This window comes from Sus scrofa, chromosome 14, assembly GCF_000003025.6.
Source record: "Sus scrofa isolate TJ Tabasco breed Duroc chromosome 14, Sscrofa11.1, whole genome shotgun sequence".
In the NCBI taxonomy this organism is placed as follows: Eukaryota; Metazoa; Chordata; class Mammalia; order Artiodactyla; family Suidae; genus Sus; species Sus scrofa.
The window spans coordinates 29,471,173-29,489,566 of record NC_010456.5 but is presented as its reverse complement, the minus strand read 5'-3'; the positions used below and the strand labels follow the sequence as shown (position 1 = coordinate 29,489,566).

Below are 18,394 nucleotides of genomic sequence, written 5' to 3'. Positions count from 1 at the left end.
AGATGGCAGACGCAATTCGGATCTGACATGGCTGTGGCTGTGGTGCAAGCTAGTAGCTGCAGCTCCAATTCGACCCCTAGCTTGGGAACTGCCATATGCCGCAGGTGCAGCCCTAAAAAGCGGGGAAAAAAAAAAAAAAAAAAAAAAGGATGATAAAATAAATTTTATCTTATGTGTACTTCACCGGATTTTTTTTTTTTTTTGATGCATGAGAAAACTCTCTGGAGTGACGAAAATGTGCCATATCTTGATCGTGGTGGAGGCCACGTGAGTATGTACATGGGTGAAATGTTGTGGAGCTGTATGCTTAACACTGTGCATTTCCTTTAAGTAAATTATACCTCAATAAAGTGCTGGTCCGGGGAGGGAAAGAATGCAGTCCTGATACATGCCATACCATACAGGAACCCTGAAAACATTATACTGAGAGAAAGCCACAAAGGCCACAGATTATATGATTCCATTTATATGAAATTTGCAGAACAGCAACAGTGATTAGTGGCTGTCTAGAGCTGGGGGCAGGGAATGGGGAGTGACTGCTAATGCAGACAAGGTTTCTTTTTAGGGTAATGAAAATGTTCTAAAATTAGACTGTGGTGATGGTTGCACAACTCCGTGAATATACTAAAAACCACCGAATTGCACACTTATTTATTTATTTATTTTTGGTCTTTTTGCCATTTCTTGGTCCGCTCCCTCAGCATATGGAGGTTCCCAGGCTAGGGGTCTAATCTGAGCTGTAGCCGCCGGCCTACGCCACAGCCACAGTGACATGGTATCCGAGCAGCATCTTTGACCTACACCACACCTCTCAGCAACGCCGGATTGTTAACCCACTGAGCAAGGGCAGGGATGGAACCTGCAACCTCATGGTTCCTAGTCAGATTCGTTAACCACTGCGCCATGATGGGAACACCCAAATTGTACACTTTAAATGGGCTAATTTTATGATAATGAATGGTGTCTCAGTGCTGTTGAGACGTCATTGCTGGAATTTAGCCTTCTCAGAGCAATGCTATCAGGAAGAATTTAATGTTGCTGCATTTCTTTCTCTCTCTCTTTTTTTTTTTTTTTGGTCTTTTTAGGGCCCCACCTTCGGCATAGGAGGTTCCGGGCTAGGGGTCTAATGGGAGCTGTAGCTACCAGCCTATACCACAGCCACTGCAATGCCAGATCTGAGCCGTGTCTGTGACCTACACCACAGCTCACGGCAACGCCGGATCCTTAACCCACTGAGTGAGGCCAGGGATTGAACCCGAAACCTCATGGTTCCTAGTCGGACTTGTTTCTGCTGCACATGACAAGAACTCCTTTCTTTCTTTTTTCATGGCCACATCTGAGGCATATCATATGGAAGTTCCCAGGCCAGGGATTGAATCTGTGCTGCAGCGTGGCAACACTGGATCCTTTAACCCACTGCACCGCCGGACTGGGGATTGAACCAGCACCTCTGAAGCGACCAGAGATGCTGCAGTTGGATTCTTAACTCCTTGTGCCATGGTGGGAACTCTGGATTTCTTTCTTTTTTACCTTCAGGATTCCCAGCTGCCACCGCTGGTATGAATCTCTTCCACACAATTATCCTCTTTTTTTTTTTTTTCTCCTACACCTGCTGCATGGGAAATTCCCAGGCCAGGGACTGAACCCAGGCCACAGAAGAAGCCAGAGCCACAGCAGTGACAACGCCGGACCCTCAACCTACTGAGCCATTAGGGAATTTCCCGCAGTCCTTTTCAAAAGTTCCTTCTGCTCTGAAATTTCTCTAGAAACACCCTCTAAGGTGCCTTATCTTCCTTCCTTGTTACACAGTGAAATCTAGTAAATTATGTTTTCAAAACGCCAAAATGTCTTCGACTGAGTAGCCTTAGGCTTTTGATATTTTAAAAAGCTCCAGAAGTTCCTGCCATGGTACAGTGGAAACAAATCCGACTAGAACCATGAGGTTGCAGGTTTGATCCCTGGCCTTGCTCAGTGGGTTAAGGATCCGGCGTTGCCATGAGCTGTGGTGTAGCTCACAGACGAGGCTCGGATCTGGCATTGCTGTGGCTGTGATATAGGCTGGCAGCTACAGCTCATTAGACCCCTAGCCTAGGAAGTTTCATATGCCGAGGGCGCAGCCCTAAAAAGACTAAAAAAATAAATAAAAATAAAAAGCTCCAAAGATTTTTCTGTTCATCATTTAACAACTAAATTACTGAGCATCTACTAGGTGCAAAGTCTGTATAGTCAACAGGGCTGTGGGGTCAAGCAATCTTAGACTAGAATCTCATGATTGCTACTTGCTCACAAGTACAAACTTGATCAGTTTGATCAAGTTCCCTAATCTTTCCAAATCCCCATTTCCCATCAGTCAACTGGGAAAAACAAAAGCATTTCCCAAAACTGCTGTGAAGATTAGATAACACATGAAAAGTGCTTCATCCAGTGTCTAGCACACCATAAGCATCAATGGTCAGTGGTTATTACTACAGAGTGTTGGTGAATTTTTTTTTTTTTTTTTTTTTTTTTTTTTGCTTTTTAGGGCCACCCCTGAGACATATGGAAGTTCCCAGGCTAGGGGTATAATCGGAGCTACAGCTGCTGGTCTACATCACAGCCATAGCAACGCCAGATCCAAGCCCTGCCTGCAACCTACACCACAGCTCACAGCAACGCTGGATCCTTAACCCACTGGGCAAGGATCAAACCCGCAACCTCATGGCTCCTAGTTGGATTTGTTTCCGCTGAGCCATGAAAGAACTCCAAGTGCTAATGATTTTCATTCTTTTTTTTTTTTGCCATTTCTTTGGCCACTCCCTCGGCATATGGAGGTTCTCAGGGGTCTAATCGGAGCTGTAGCCACCAGCCTACGCCAGAGCCACAGCAACGTCGGATCTGAGCCGAGTCTGCGACCTACACCACACCTCTCAGCAACGCCAGATCGTTAACCCATTGAGCAAGGGCAGGGATTGAACCCGCAACCTCATGGTTCCTAGTTGGATTCGTTAACCACTGTGCCACGACGGGAACTCCTGATTTTAATTCTTAGATCCCTCATCGAATTGGATAGTCTGTTGTAAGTAATCATAACCCTCCTCTGTTGGGAAATTATGAAAACAATTATGAGTTACAGCTGTTAAGAACAAAATTCAACTGAGTAAATCTGAAGATCTAATTGGCTTTATCTGAGGATTCATGAGTTGGGCAGCATCCAATCTAGCAAGCAGAAAGGAGCTCTAAGGATCTTTAAATATGAAAGGTTTTCATAGGCAGAAAGGAGAGATCAAACAAGGAAGAAATAAACAAAAGAAGGGATTATTTCAGGTAAGCCCTCCTTCATCTGGGGCAAAGGCAGGGGGATCTATCAAACGGATTACCTCACTAGAGTTGATCAGAAAATTCCACACTAATTGGTTTAAAAACCCACCCCTGGGAGAGGCTGAAATTGAAAATAGATAATAAGTTTTAAACTATTTCAAAAGTTTCAAGGAGTTCCCCAGTGGCCTAGCAGGTTAAGGATCTGGTGTTGTCATTGCTATGGCTTGTGTTTGATCCCTGGCCAGGGAATACTGCATGCCCTGGGCATGGCCAAAAAAAAAAAAAAAAAAAAAAGTTAGCCAAGTCCAGGATATTATTGGCTTCAGCATGACAGGTCTTGATTATCTCAAGAGGGAATGTGAAGCGAAAAATGAAGTTATGATTTTTGCTCGATGCTACCAACCAGTTGGAAGAAAAATAAGAGGAAGAGGAAAAAGAGGGAGATGCTCCTTTTAACACTGACTTAGAACTGAAATATGGCGCTTTTTCCAATTTTTTCTTAAAAAGGACTTCCAAGCCAAGCAGTAGAATTGGGGTCATCTTTGAAATAAATAATGAATTAACATGTTAAAAAAAAAACCATACTGAGTTTTAGTTTGCTGATAGTAGGCTTATTTAGCACAAGTGATTCCACTTTGGGCCTGCTGTTTATTTTTTAACATAGTAGAGGTTTTTCAAGTGTGCTTCCGAGACCAGTAGCATCAGCATCACCTGGAAACTTTTTAGAAATGCAAATTCTTTTTTTTTTTTTTTTTTTTATCTTTTTAGGGCCGCACTCGCAGCATATGGCAGTCCCCCAGGCTAGGGATCGAATCGGAGTCACAGCCGCTGGCTTACACCACAGCCACAGCAACACTGCTGGATCTTTAACCCACTGAGGGAGGCCAGGGATCAAAACTGCATCCTCATGGATACTAGTCAGATTCGTTTCCGCTGAGCCAGGATGGAAACTCCAGAAATGCAAATTCTTGACCCACTGAATCAGAAATTGGGGGTGGGCCCCAGCAATCTGTGTTTTAACAAGCCCTCTAGGTATAATTCTGATGCACAGGCATCTTCAAATTTGAAAAACGATGAGGGACAGCACAGTGTTCAAGGTGGGTTCTAGACCAGTCCACATGTGTTCAAATCTTGATTGGTTGTCACTTGCAAGCTGTATGACGTAAGGCAAGTAAATTATCTCTCTGGGTCTTGGTTTTCCCAGCTATTAAATGGGAATAAGGATAACATCCATTTCATAAGATTGTTGTGAATTGCTTTAGAACAGTGGCCCATGGTAAGTGCTCAATAGATGTTGGTTATTATTATGACTATTACTACTTTATTATAATTAACATATAGAATATGTCCTCAACAAAGCTTTGAAAAAATCCCCAATGCTATGTCATTATATAGTTTTAAAAATAATTTCAAAAACACTCTTCCCCTGAGATTTAAGATGCGTATGCTGCAGTAGGCAGCTGTACTTTTCCCCCACCCTGCCTTTAAGTAGAAACCAAACTGACTGCAAAATGAGCATTAAAATAAGGTCATGCCCTAGTCATGCTTGAACAAAGAAAAATGTGAGATGGGAAACAAAAGTAGTGGGTGGGTCATGCTTCATAAATGTAGAACCATAAATGTTTGGGGGTTAATTCCACCTATAAAAATGTTCCATTAGCAAATATCTGGTGGTCCTATTTTGGTACATCTAGCAGAGTAAGTTTCCCGCTCTTCTGAATATCTGTGGCATCTTTAATTTTCTGAATGACACACTCAGTATGTCTTTCTTCCTGTTCTCTAAATTATTTTCATATCTTGTTACCCTTAAATCCTGCATGGAAACAGTGAGGGTTTTGGAGATTTCCCAGTTGGGCTTAAGTACTGCCTGCAACCCTGGGTCAGTGCCAGAAGTTGAAGATCTTTAGAAAAGAATTTGTTAGCAGGAAGGGTGGTGCCCAGGGCTCTTGTTTTTAGTGGTGTTTGCATAAGAGCTCACTTTTTAAAAAAAACTTACCCGAAATGTTTATTCAGGGTAGTGAATGGGCAGATGGCAGTGTGTGGAGTAGCATGGGGGAGTGTGGCGTGGGTGTGGTGGGGGGAAGAAGCCTTAAAGGAGACCATGGCCGAGGAACTAAAGTCCTCCACCCTACTCTCCAGGTCAGTTCTTGTTCCACCGTGGAAGGTAACAATCCACTCTGCAACGAGTTGTTCAGGGAATGAAATGAATTTAGTCCAGTGCCTGGCAGGTAACACTAAATACTTGCTTTAAGATGGTGTTAGACCAGTGGTGATCATGTTGAAATATATAGAAATATCGAATCACTATATTGTGCTCCAGGAACATAGTCTTATAGGTCACTTATAGGTCAAAAAGAAAGAAAGTAGGAGTTCCCTTTGTGGCTCAGCAGTTAATGAACATGACTAGGATCCATGAGGATGCGGGTTTGAACCCTGGCCTCACTCAGTGGGTTAAGGATCCAGTGTTGCTGTGAACTGTGGCATAGGTCGAAGTATTGTGTGTTGCTATGGCTGTGGTGTAGGCCAGCAACTGCAGCTCTGATTCGACCCCTCGTCTGGAAACTTCCATGTGCTATGGTGCAGCCCTAAAAAGCAAAAAAAAAAAAAAAAAAAAAAAAAAAGAAAGAAAGAAAGAAAGTAAAACGCAGAGAAAAAGAGATCAGATTTGTGGTTACCAGAGGTGGAGGATGGGGGGACATCTCTAGTAGGGTAGTTTATGTAGCCCTCCAGATCCTCTGCTTGCTTTCTATTTTGCTATATAATTAATTTGTATATAATTAAATTTTAATTATATTATATAGATGTGGCAGTCATGGAGATACCTTTTGGATAACTTTTCAAAAGTCCAACAGTCTACAGACAATAAATGCTGGAGAGGGTGTGGAGAAAAAGGAACCCTATCACACTGTTGGTGCAAATGTAAATTGGTGCAACCACTGTGGAAAACAGTATGGAGATTCCTCAGAAAACTAAAACTAGAACTACCATTTGATCCAGCAATCCTGCTCATGGACATCTATCCAGAGAAAACCATGACTCGCAAAGACACATGTATTCCAATGTTCATCGTAGCACTATTTGCAATAGCCAAGACATGGAAACAACCTAAATGTCCATCGACAGAGGAGTGGATCCAGAAGATGTGGTCCATATACACAATGGAATATTACTCAGCCATTAAAAGGAACGAAACACTGGCATTTGTAGCAACATGGATGGACCTAGAAATTATCATGCTAAGTGAAGTCAGTCAGACAATGAGACACCAATATCAAATGCTATCACTTACATGTGGAATCTAAAAAAAGGACACAATGAACTTCTTTGTAGAACAGATACTGACTCATAGACTTTGAAAAACTTATGGTTTCCAAATGAGATAAGTTGGGGTGTGGGGGGAGGCACTGAGGGTTTGGGATGGAAATGCTGTAAAATTTAGTTGTCATGATTATTGTACATCTATAAATGTAATAAAATTCATTAAGTAATAAATACCCACAAAGCACAAGGCTAGCATGGTTCCCCCCCCCAAGACCCCCCAAAACCAAAAAACAAAACCAAACAAAAAAACTCCTCCAAAGTCCAACAAATATATGAAAAGATGTTGGAGTTCCCATCGTGGCTCAGAGGTTAACGAACCCAACTAACATCCATGAGGACACGGGTTTGATCCCTGGCCTCAACCAGTGGGTTAAGGATCCAGCGTTGCTGTAAGCTGTGGTGTAGGTCAGAGATGCGGCTTGGATCCCGTGTTGCTGTGGCTCTGGTGTAGGCCAGTAGCTACAGCTCCGATTCAACCCCAAGTCTGGGAACCTCCATATGCCATAGGAACAGCCCTAAAAAGACATATATATATAGGAAAAGATGTCAGCATCAATAATTAGAGAAATGCAAATCAAAACTACAAGGAGATATAACTTTTGCACCCATTAGGTGACTATTATTAAACACACACACACACACACACACACACACAAAACAGAAAGTAACAAGTGTTGGTCAGGTTGTGGAGAAATTGGAACTCTTGTGCACTACTGGTAGGAATACATAAGATGGTGTAGCCACTGCAGAAAACAGTATGGCAGTTCTTCACATAATTAAAAATAGAATAACCATATGCTTCAATAATTACACTTCTGGGTACATATCCAAAAGAACTGAAAACAGGATCTGGACAAGGTATTTGTACACCTATGCCATGGCAACATTATCCACAATAGCCAAAGAGGGTAAACAATCCAAATGTCTGTCAACAGATAAATGGATAGGAATTCCCTGGTGGCTCAGTGGGTTAAGGATCTGGTGGTGTCACTGCAGCAGCTTAGGTTGCTGCTGTGGCACAGATTTGATTCCTGCCCAGGAATTTCTACATGCCTTGGCCATGGCCAAAAAATAAAAATAAAAAAACCTAGGTAAATGGATAAACAAAATGTGATCTTGCCATCAATGAGATATTACTCTTTAAAAAGGAGGAAATTCTGACATATGTTACAACATGAATGAACCTTGGGAACATTATGCTTCAACATTAAGTGAAATAAGCCAGTCATAAAAGGCCAAATACTTTATGATCCCATTTCTATGAAGTACTTAAGAGTAGTCAGGAGTTCCCGTTGTGGCACAGTGGGTAACGAATCCGACTAGGAACCATGAGGTTTCAGGTTCGATTCCTGCGCTTGGTCAGTGGGTTAACGATCCAGCGTTGCCCTGAGCTGTGGTGTAGATCACAGACGTGGCTCGGCTCTGGTGTTGCTGTGGCTCTGGCGTAGCCCGGTGGAGCTACAGCTCTGATTCAACCCCTAGCCTGGGAACCTTCATATGATGCGGGAGCCGCCCAAGAAATGGCAAAAAGAACAACAAAAAAAAAATAGTCAAAATCATAGAGACGGAAAGTAGTGATGGTTGCCAGGGGCTGGAAGGAGGGGGCATGGAGAGTTAGCGGTTTTTGTTTTTGTTTTTTCTAGGGCCACACCCAGGGCATATGGAGGTTCCCAGGCTAGGGGTTGAATCAGAGCTGTGGCCACCGGCCTGCACCACAGCCATAGCAACACGAGATCTGAGCCTCGTCTGCCACCTACACCACAGCTCATGGCAACGCTGGATCCTTAACCCACTGAACAAGGCCAGGGATCGAACACGCCACCTCATCGTCCCTAGTCGATTTCGTTAACCACTGAGCCATAACAGGAACTCCAAGAACTCCTATTTTTAATTTTTTGGTTCCCATATGGCAGCTTGATGTGGGATCTTAGTTCCCAGACCAGGGATTGAACCTGAGCCACAGAAGTGAAAGTGCCAAATTTTAACCACTAGACCACCAGGGAACTCTCAATAAATTTTTAATTTTAGAGCAATTTTATAGAAAAATTGGGAAGACAGTACAGAATATGGGAATACAGTATACATACCCAATTCCCCTATTATTAACATCTTACATGTCTGGTATGTTACAACGAATGAACATCATTAACTAAAGTCCATATTTTATTTAGATTTCCTGTTTTCCCATTGTATCATTTTTCTGCTCCAGGAATCCCTCTAGGAATTACCATTTAGTCCTCATGTCTCCTTAGGTTCCTTTTGGCCATGACAGTTTCTGACTTTCTCTGCTTTTCACGATCTTGCCAGTTTTGAGGAGGACTGCATGTATCTTGTAGGATGTTCCTTGGGATTTGTCTCACATATTTCTCACATTAGACTGGGGTTATGGGTTTGGGGTAGGAAAACCACAGAGGTAAAGTGCCATTTTCATCACATCATATCAAACATACATAGTAGTGACTTATACTGTTTTTGTTTTTTTGTCTTTCTGTCTTTTTAGGGCTGCACCTGCGGCATATGGAGGTTTCCAGGCTAGGGGTCTAATTGGAGCTGTTGCTGCTGGCCTGTGCCACAGCCACAGCAATGTGGGATCCGAGCCTCGTCTGCGACCTACACCACAGCTCACAGCAACACCGGATCCTTAACCCACTGAGCGAGGCCAGGGACCAAAACTGAAACCTCGTGGTTCCTAGTTGGATTCACTTCTGCTGCTCCACGAGGGGAAGTCCAGTGACTTATACTGTTGATGTTGACCTTGATCACCTGGCTGAGGCACTATTGGTCAGGTTTCCCCACCATGAAGTCTTCCCTCTCCCTTTTCCATACTGTATTGTTTAGATGAAGGTCATTATACTCTGCCCACACTTAAGGGGTGGGGACTTACGCTCCACCTTCTTGAGAGAGGAGTTATCTAGAGAAATTATTTGGGGTTCTGCATGGGAGACATGTCTCCTCTATGCATTTTATGTTATTTTGTCTTTTTGTCCTTTTTGACAGCTGCACCCACAGCATATGGAGGTTCCCAGGCTAGGGGTGGAATCGGAGCTATAGCCTCTGGCCTAGGCCAAAGTCACAGCAATACCAGATCTTAGCCACGTCTGCAGCCTACACCAGAGCTCATGGCAACGCCAGATCCTTAACCCACGGAGCGAGGCTAGGGATTGAACCACAACTGCATGGTTCCTAGTTGGTTTCATTTCCACTGCGCCACGATGGGAACTCCTATGCATTTTATTTATTTAATCATTTATTTATATCAGTATAGACTCATAGATATTTATTTTATATTTTGGGTTATACTATAACACTATTTTGTTGCTCAACTTGTTCCTCTCTGGCTGTTGGAAGGTCTCTCAATTAGCTCCTGTGTCCCTTTGATGTCATCATTGGTGGGTTTTTTGGTTTGTTTTCAATACTTCTTTACTTCCTGGCATTACATGTTGTTCCAAGTTCACCTTGTGTATTTCTTGCCCCAGTCCTAGAATCAGCCATTTCTCCAAGGTACTCTAGTTGCTTTTACTGGAGAATGACATTAGAAACCAAGATCTGGGTGCTAGGTGGTGCTTGTTGCTACTGGGGTACACAGATCTAATTAACAACACTTTTATTGTGGTAAAATACACATAACATAAAACCATTTTAACCATCTTTAAGCACAGTGAAGTGGCATTAAGTACATTCACAGTATTAGGTAACCATCACCATCCACTACCAGAACTCTTTTCATCATCCCAAATTGAACGTCTGTACTCATAAAACAATGATTCTCCTTCCTCCAACCCCTAGGCCTTAGCAATCACTATTGAAAGTGAAAGAGAAATCACTCTCTCTTGCTATGAATTTGACTATTCTAGGTCCCTCTTATAAGTGGAACCATAAAATACTTGTCCTTTTGTGTCTGGCTTATTTTACCTAGCATAATGTCTTCCAGGTTCATCCAAGTTGCAATTATCAGAATTTCCTTCCTTTTTAAGGCTGAACAGTATTCAACTGCATGTATATACCATACACACATATTTTTAAATATAAATGTTTAAACTATAGATATGGCTCATTTTTAAACTCAATACATTTTGTTAATGAATTTTAAGAAAACGTACTATATGGAGTTCCCCTTATGATTCACCTGGTAAGAAGACGACTAGTATCCATGATGGTGGTTCTATCCCTGGTCTCGTTCAGTGGGTTAAGGACCTGGCATTGCTTCAAGCTGTGATGTAGGTCACAGATGTAGTTTGGCTGAAGTGTTGCTGTGGTTGTGTAGGCCTCAGGTGCAGCTTTGATTCGACACCTAGCCTGGGGACTTTCATATGCCATGGGTTCAGCCCTAAAAAGCAAGAAAAGAAAAGAAAAGAAAAGGTACTATAAAGAAAGCTATAGATATTCAGGACCTTTGCTTCACGTACAAAATTCAATAAAGACTAAGAACAGTAATATAGGAGTTCCCGTCGTGGCGCAGTGGTTAACGAATCCGACTAGGAACCACGAGGTTGCGGGTTCGGTCCCTGCCCTTGCTCAGTGGGTTAACGATCCGGCGTTGCCGTGAGCTGTGGTGTAGGTTGCAGACGCGGCTCGGATCCCGCGTTGCTGTGGCTCTGGCGTAGGCCGGTGGCTACAGCTCCGATTCAACCCCTAGCCTGGGAACCTCCATATGCCGCGGAGCGTTCCAAGAAATAGCAACAACAACAACAGACAAAAGACAAAAAAAAAAAAAAAAAAAAAAGAACAGTAATATACCCTTAGTAAATGGTGATTTGGCTTACCTTCTAAGAATAAGATTGGAAGCAAAATGAGATGAGTTGTTTGCAGAAATCACCCACTTGTAAGAATGAATCAGAAAATGAGTGAATGAAGAACATCATGAGATACTCATCATCAGATTTATGAAAGCACAACTGTATCAAGTAATTCGTTGTTCAAGTCGTAATCTACCCGAATACACTGACCTAACAAAAAAGAAACATAACATAGTCTGAATGTATACATCTATCTACTCTATAAATATTTACTGACCACATGGGTCTCCCCTCCCACGCCCTGGTTTTAAATCTGGGCATGGGTTCTTAAAGGGTCATTTGGGGGAGTTCCCGTCGTGGCACAGTGGTTAATGAATCCGACTAGGAACCATGAGGTTGAGGGTTCGATCCCTGGCCTTGCTCAGTGGGTTAAAAGATCCGGCGATGCCATGAGCTGTGGTGTAGGTTGCAGACGCGACTGGGATCCCGCTTTGCTGTGGCTCTGGCGTAGGTTGGCGGCTACAGCTTCGATTTGACTCCTACCCTGGGAACCTCCGTATGCCGCGGGAGCGGCCCAAGAAATAGCAAAAAGACAAAAAAAAAAAAAAAAAAAGAATCATTTGGGGACTTTCCAAAAAAATACATTTTTTTCAGAGATTCTGAATTCAGAGATCTCTGTGAGGCTCGGAAAACGGCATTTTAACACGCTTCCACGCGATTCTTGTTTCCGAGCTCACTTTGAAGAACTGTTTTGCTTGTGCGGGGAGCGAATTTGTTAAATTTAGGGGTTAGAAAAACTCTGGGAAAACATACGTACACAGTTTCCTTGTGAACTAGCATACGCATTTTCTAAGGAAAAAAAACAAAACAAAATCAATTTCTCACAGTGAACCTGAGAACGAAAAGTCTCACTGGCGCTCAAAGATCTCTTCAATAAGGAGAGCGATTCTGCGAATCTCACAGGATTAGCAGCACATTCGATAGTCTTCCAACTCAATTGTTCAATTTAGCATTTTTTGTCCTGGCGAAAAATTTTAGAAAAGCGAAAAGTTCATTCTTTTTGGAGACGATACTCAATGGAGCCTTCGATGCTCAATGCATGCGATTAGATTTTTTAAATGAAAGCAAAAACCAAATCAGGGCCCGTGACGAATCTGTAGCTCCCGATGTAAAGTTCCGGTCAGGCGGGCCGGAAGAACCTACCGTCGCTCCACGCTCGGCATCAGTCTCCATGGGAAAGGAATCCCGAGTCTTCTGAAGTGAACCAGAGCGGTTTAGTGGGAGCGGGGCCCACCCAGGCGAGGAGGACCAGGGAATTCCGCCTGGACAGTGTGTCGGTTAGTGTGTGGGCCGCCATGTTGAAGCCGGGCAAATGGGGAGACCTTTTGGGTTTATGCTGCGGGGAGCGGGGGCTATAACTTGGTTGGCAGGATGGTTCCTTCAGTCTTGCGCCTACCTACAAGGTGAGGGGCTGGGAGAGGTAGTCTGAAAGGCCGGCGGCCGAGAGACCGAGGTGCTGCGAGGGGACTGGGAGTATAGACTATCACAGAGACTTCCGCCTTGGCTTCCATAGCCTCACTGCGCGTGCTCGGAGGGCCCTGTGGGCCAGCCTTCAGTTTCCCACCTGGGAAGCGCGGGAGTGTTTTACTATGTATAATCAGCCTGGAGAGGTGTGTCTTGTCTGTTTACTTGTTTAATAATAGCTTTTATTTACATAATGCTTTATAATTATAAAACACTTTCGTAGGCCTTCTGTTATGCAGTGAAGAGGCGCTTAGCAACATTTTACAGATGATTTAAATTTTGCCCAAGATTGCACTAGGTCTTAAACCTGGGTGTTCTGACTCTAATTCCTGCGCTTTTTCACTTTCCGCCCTTCGGTCTTTAATGGTTCATTGACGCACCCATCTCCACCCCCCCCCCATTCATCTTTCACATCCCATCCTCGTTAATGAAATAATGACGAGAATATAAAATTTCAAAGAGATTGTTGAAGGAAATCTCAATATAATGTTGCAACGGAGAAAATACAGCAAGAAAGAATGAGAAGCCGTGAAGCCCGCTGTTTTCTTGGTATTTAGTATTGATAGGAGCATACAGATCGGGAAGGAAACAAAATTCATTTTATCCCTTTATAATTCTCTCCATATTTTAATTTGAAGAGCTCTTAAAGCTTTGAACAGGACTTCTGACCTTGTACAATTATGTCAAAAAATTTTTGGTGGATCGTTGTGAGCTTGTGGAATGGGGGAAGGGGTTTCTCTCCCATTTGGTTGCAGGGGTGGAGAGTGTGGGGGTTTTCAGCCTCAAAACCCAGACCTGGTCAGCTTTTTCCTGTCCCTCTCTCCAAAGCTTTATATTTTATGACAGCCATCTAAGAAAATAGTTAAGAACTTAATTTCTGGAGTCAAGAAAGCCCTTGGTTCTCATTACCTGGCTGGGCTACTTCTGTGTTTTGGGACAAAAGACAGCCGTTTTTGCAGCTCACCTTCCACATCTGAAATAGCAATAACAGAAGTACACGTGTCCTGGTATTGTTGAGAAGTGAAGGGAGATAAGTGCTTAGCACAATGCCTGGCACCTCCTAAGTGTTCAAGACAAGTTAACTATAATTGTTATGGTCTTTGGTTTTTGTTTTTATCTTGCAACCTTATGATGGAGGTAGGAAGTAAGATTAGAACCTTAAGTGAGTTGGAGGCAGAGCCCAAGCCAGACCAAAACCATCTGAAGCTCCTTCCCTTGTTCTAGCTGTTCGTCATCCTTTTACAAGTTACCAGAGAAGTGTCTTTTCCAAAGTTGCTCGCTAATGATGACACACATATACGTCCTCCATTTACAGTTTGGTGGGAGATGATATAATGTCCTGCCTCTCAGTTTTGAATGAAGTGGTCCTTTTGTGTTTGTTTTCCTTTTGCTTTTTAGGGCCGCACCCACGGCATATGGAAGTTCCCGAGCTAGGGGTGAAATCAGAGTTACAGCTGCTGGCCACGGCCACAGCCACAGTCATGCCAGATTTGAGCCACGTCTATGACCTGTGCCACAGCTCATGGCAGTGCCAGATCCTTAACCCACTGAGCAAGGCCAGGAATCGAATCAGCATCCTCATGGATACTAGTCATGTTCTTAACCCAATGAGCCACAATAGTAACTCCCCTATGACCATTTTAAGTCTCTGAAAGGCAAGCCTGGATTTTGACCCATGTTGTAGCATCATAACGTAGTTGGTATGCATCCTACCATGATGGTATACGTCTGTGTTGAGCTCAGGCCTTTGCCTTCTGCTTCTTCCAAGGAGGAGGGCGAGAGAGTGGGTGAGGGCATCCTTGAGCCCTCCGCCCAGATTTGATACTGTCTCCCCTGCTTTCTAACCAGGAGGCTTCAGCCTCTGAGAATCCACCTCCTTCTCTTTTGGAAGAAGAGGTGAATAACAGTATCTGCTTCATGGAGTTGTTGGAAGGATTAACTGCATAGCTTGTAGTAGGTGCTGCATAAACGCTTACTGTGCTCCTCCCTAGAACATGAACGATTGGGTGCCCATCGCCAAGGAGTACGACCCACTTAAAGCTGGCAGCATCGATGGCACTGACGAAGACCCACACGATCGTGCAATCTGGAGGGCGATGTTGGCACGATACACCCCCAACAAAGGCGTCACAGGAGACCCCCTTCTCACTCTGTTTGTGGCCAGACTCAACCTGCAGACCAAAGAGGAAAAGTTAAAGGAAGTGTTTTCACGCTATGGGGATATCCGGCGGCTTCGGCTGGTGAGGGACTTGGTCACGGGCTTCTCAAAGGGCTACGCCTTTATCGAATACAAAGAGGAGCGTTCTCTGCTCAAAGCCTACCGGGATGCTGATGGCCTGGTCATCGACCAGCACGAGATATTTGTGGACTATGAACTGGAGAGAACCCTCAAAGGGTGGATCCCTCGGCGATTGGGAGGGGGCCTGGGGGGGAAAAAGGAATCTGGGCAGTTGAGGTTTGGGGGGCGGGATCGGCCTTTTCGACAGCCCATTAACTTGCCAGTAGTTAAAAATGACCAGTTTCGAGAGGGAAAGAGGGAGCGGAGGGAGCGATCTCGATCCCGGGAAAGACACTGGGACTCCAGGATGAGGGATCGGGGCCATGACAGGGGCCGGGACAAGAGGTGGCAGGAGAGAGAACCAGCAAGGGTGTGGCCTGAAGGTGACTGGGAGAGAGAGAGGGACTTCAGAGATGACAGGGTCAAGGGGAGGGAGAAAAGGGACAGAAGTAAGTAGACCCCCCCCATCTCCCACTCCCCTTGCCAGAGGAAGGTGCAGCATCAGTACAAGTTCAGGGAGAACTGCCTCACTTGTATATGGATTCTAAGTCCAGGGGTGGAATAAAATGTACTGATGATAATCAGGTTGAGGTTTCCTTTTGATGACTTTGGAACCCAGGTTCTACCTGAACATGTTGATACTCTTCATTTTCTCTTCATCTTAGAGTTTTTTTGGTTTTTGTTTTTGTCATTTTTGCCTTTTCGAGGGCCGCTTCCCACAGCAAATGGAGATTCCCAGCCTAGGGGTCTAATTAGAGCTGTAGCCACTGGCCTACACCAGAGCCAAAGCAACTCGGGATCCGAGCCGCGTCTTTGACCTACACCACAGCTCACGGCAACGCCAGATCCTTAACCCACTGAGTGAGGCCAGGAATCGAACCCGAAATTTCATGGTTCCTAGTCGGATTCGTTAACCACTGTGCCACGATGGGAACTCCTATCTTACAGTTTTAAGGACATGTTATTTGATAAGCTTGAGAAACAGTTTTGTAGGCACTGGCACCTGTATGGAAGGACCTGTGTAAGGAGCTACCACCGTCATTTAATTTGGTAGCAGAGAATTCCCCATCTATTGGAGTGTCCACTCGGAAGGATTGACAAAAAGAGGTGATGACCAAAAATCATTTGCATTGATGTGACTCCTGGGAACCCCAGTTTCGTCAGAACTTAAGTTGTATCTTTTCTATCTTTATGTCCATAGTGCAAGGTTGGTTTTTGTTTTTTTGTTGTTGTTGTTGTTTTTTTAATTTTTATGCCCTCACCCTGGCCATATGGAAATTGCCAGGCTGGGGATTGAGTCTGAGCTGTAGCAACACCGTGTTTTTTAACCCACTGTACTGGGCTGGGAATTGGAACTCACACCTTCACAGTGACCCTGCTGCTGCAGTTGGATCCTTAACCCACTGAGCCACAATGAGAACTCCCACAATGCAAGGGTTTGCTGAATTGAAATAAAAATGGGATAGAGAAATGAATCCAAGGAGAATGTCCAGGGACTTGGTACTACAAGCCAGTCTTCACAGTGATCTGGATTGGCAACCAGCTTCTCTTGAACAAATAGAACTCCATTCTCAAGCCAAATGCTACTTTTTCCTTTCCTTTTTTGGTACAGTGGCTGGCGTGTAAGATAAAAGACCCCAGAGTTGCAGGAATGGTCTGTGGCAATCTTTCAGCCCTCTGAAGGAGAAAGCTCAAAAGAAGTGAGTGAAATGCAAGGGAAGTCAATGAGAGGTTCATGTCTAGTTCTGATGGATTGATTTGCTTTTTCCCTCTTGATCATCCAGGCTTTGTCTTTTTGAGAGCTGGATCTACAGACCTTAATTTCTGAGGGCTTCGAATAAGTACCATACTGTTCACGTGATTTTCAAGAAAGTTGCATTTAACATTTTTGTTTTATCCATGACTGTATCTTTGAATTTGAAAATTCAGGTTCTTAAAATTTAAGATGTCTCATGCAAAATGTCTGATTTTAGCATCAAGACTCACATTCATTACTAGGAATATGAATCTCATTGTTCTATAGGGAACCTATGGTATCTTAAAATTGCTCTCAACTGTTAGAACCATTTAGAAAAATATACTCTTTCCTTTGTACATTTCCAGTGCAGAATTTTACTATCTCCTAAGTGTCAGAAAACAGCCTTGCAGGAACACCCTTCTGATTTCACCCCCATTTCATTTACAAAGTGTGTTGTAAGAAAAAAAAAATAAAAAGGAAAAAGAAAGAAAGAAAGAGAGGAAGTTCCTTTTGTGGCTCAGCAGAAACGAGCCCAACTGGTATCCATGAGGTGGGTTCGATCCTTGGCCTCGCTCAGTGGGTTAAGGATCTGTCGTTGCCTCCAGCTGTTGTGTGGGTCACAGACACGGCTAGGATCAGCAGCTACAGCTGTAGGTTGGCAGCTGCAGTTCTGATTCCGACCCCTAGCCTGGGAACTACCATATGCCGTGGGTACCGCCCTAAAAAGCAAAAAGAAAGAAAACAGTGCATTGTGGGCTAGAGTTAGGTACGTTAGCTAACAGGAGTGTTCCACATCAGGGAAGGTGTGTTGTGTGTTAGATTCAGAAGAAGTATATCCAGTGGCAGCTTTTACATAGTCTGAGCTGGCAGTTGTCAACCCTGAGTACCAGAACATGGATGAAAAAAATGTGCACACTCAGACCCACCCCTGGACATTTGGACTTAGTCTTATATCAGTCCTAGTAACTAAAAATTACAAAAAACAAACAAACAAAAAAAACAAAAAAAAAAAACCTCCTTGGCAGGGACTGTAGTTAGTGGTAGCCACCAGCATGGCAAAGGCGGACACCCACTAACCCTACAATTTTACTTCTAATGTATTCTGCAGACCGATGGACATGTGTGAAAGTGTGAGTGCTGTTTTAGAAAGAATGGAAGGAAGCTACCTGTCCACCAGAGGGGCCTGGACAAACATGAATAAATTTGATCCCTGACCCAGGAACTTCCATATGCCTTGGGCTCAGTTAAAAAAAAAAAAAAAAAAAAAAAAAAAAAAAAAAAAAAAAGGTCTCCAGAGAGTGCCAAAAGTCCCTGCAGTCCAAAATCACCTCTGGTTGTGACCCACTGTCCCCCTCCACACACAGCATATGGAGTTTCCCAGGCCAGAGATTGAATCTGAGCCACAGTTACAATACCAGATCCTTAACCCACTGTGCCACAGCAGGAACTCCAGTACTATTATACTGAGAATAAACTCCATAGATAATCACATTGGGCAGT

The 18,394-nt window shown here is 43.8% G+C and overlaps 2 protein-coding genes across 2 annotated transcripts in view; one reads left to right on the top strand and one right to left on the bottom strand.

Annotated features, from left to right (window-relative positions):
- RILPL2 (Rab interacting lysosomal protein like 2) overlaps positions 1–11,432 on the bottom strand; it is a 44,789-nt gene extending 33,357 nt beyond the window's left edge. Inside the window, exon 1 of the mRNA XM_013982786.2 lies at positions 11,382–11,432. The gene's annotated coding sequence lies outside the window, so the exon portion shown is untranslated. The remainder of the gene's footprint in view (positions 1–11,381) is intronic.
- Positions 12,516–17,893, top strand: SNRNP35 (small nuclear ribonucleoprotein U11/U12 subunit 35). The gene is made up of 2 exons (XM_003359089.4): positions 12,516–12,691; positions 14,870–17,893. The coding sequence occupies exon 2, from the start codon at positions 14,873–14,875 to the stop codon at positions 15,611–15,613; it is 741 nt and encodes a 246-aa protein (XP_003359137.1). The 5' UTR covers positions 12,516–12,691; positions 14,870–14,872; the 3' UTR covers positions 15,614–17,893.

Excerpts from the sequence above, each read along its gene's own strand:
- SNRNP35 (XM_003359089.4), top strand. The coding sequence starts at position 14,873 with ATGAACGATTGGGTGCCCATCGCCAAGGAGTACGACCCACTTAAAGCT.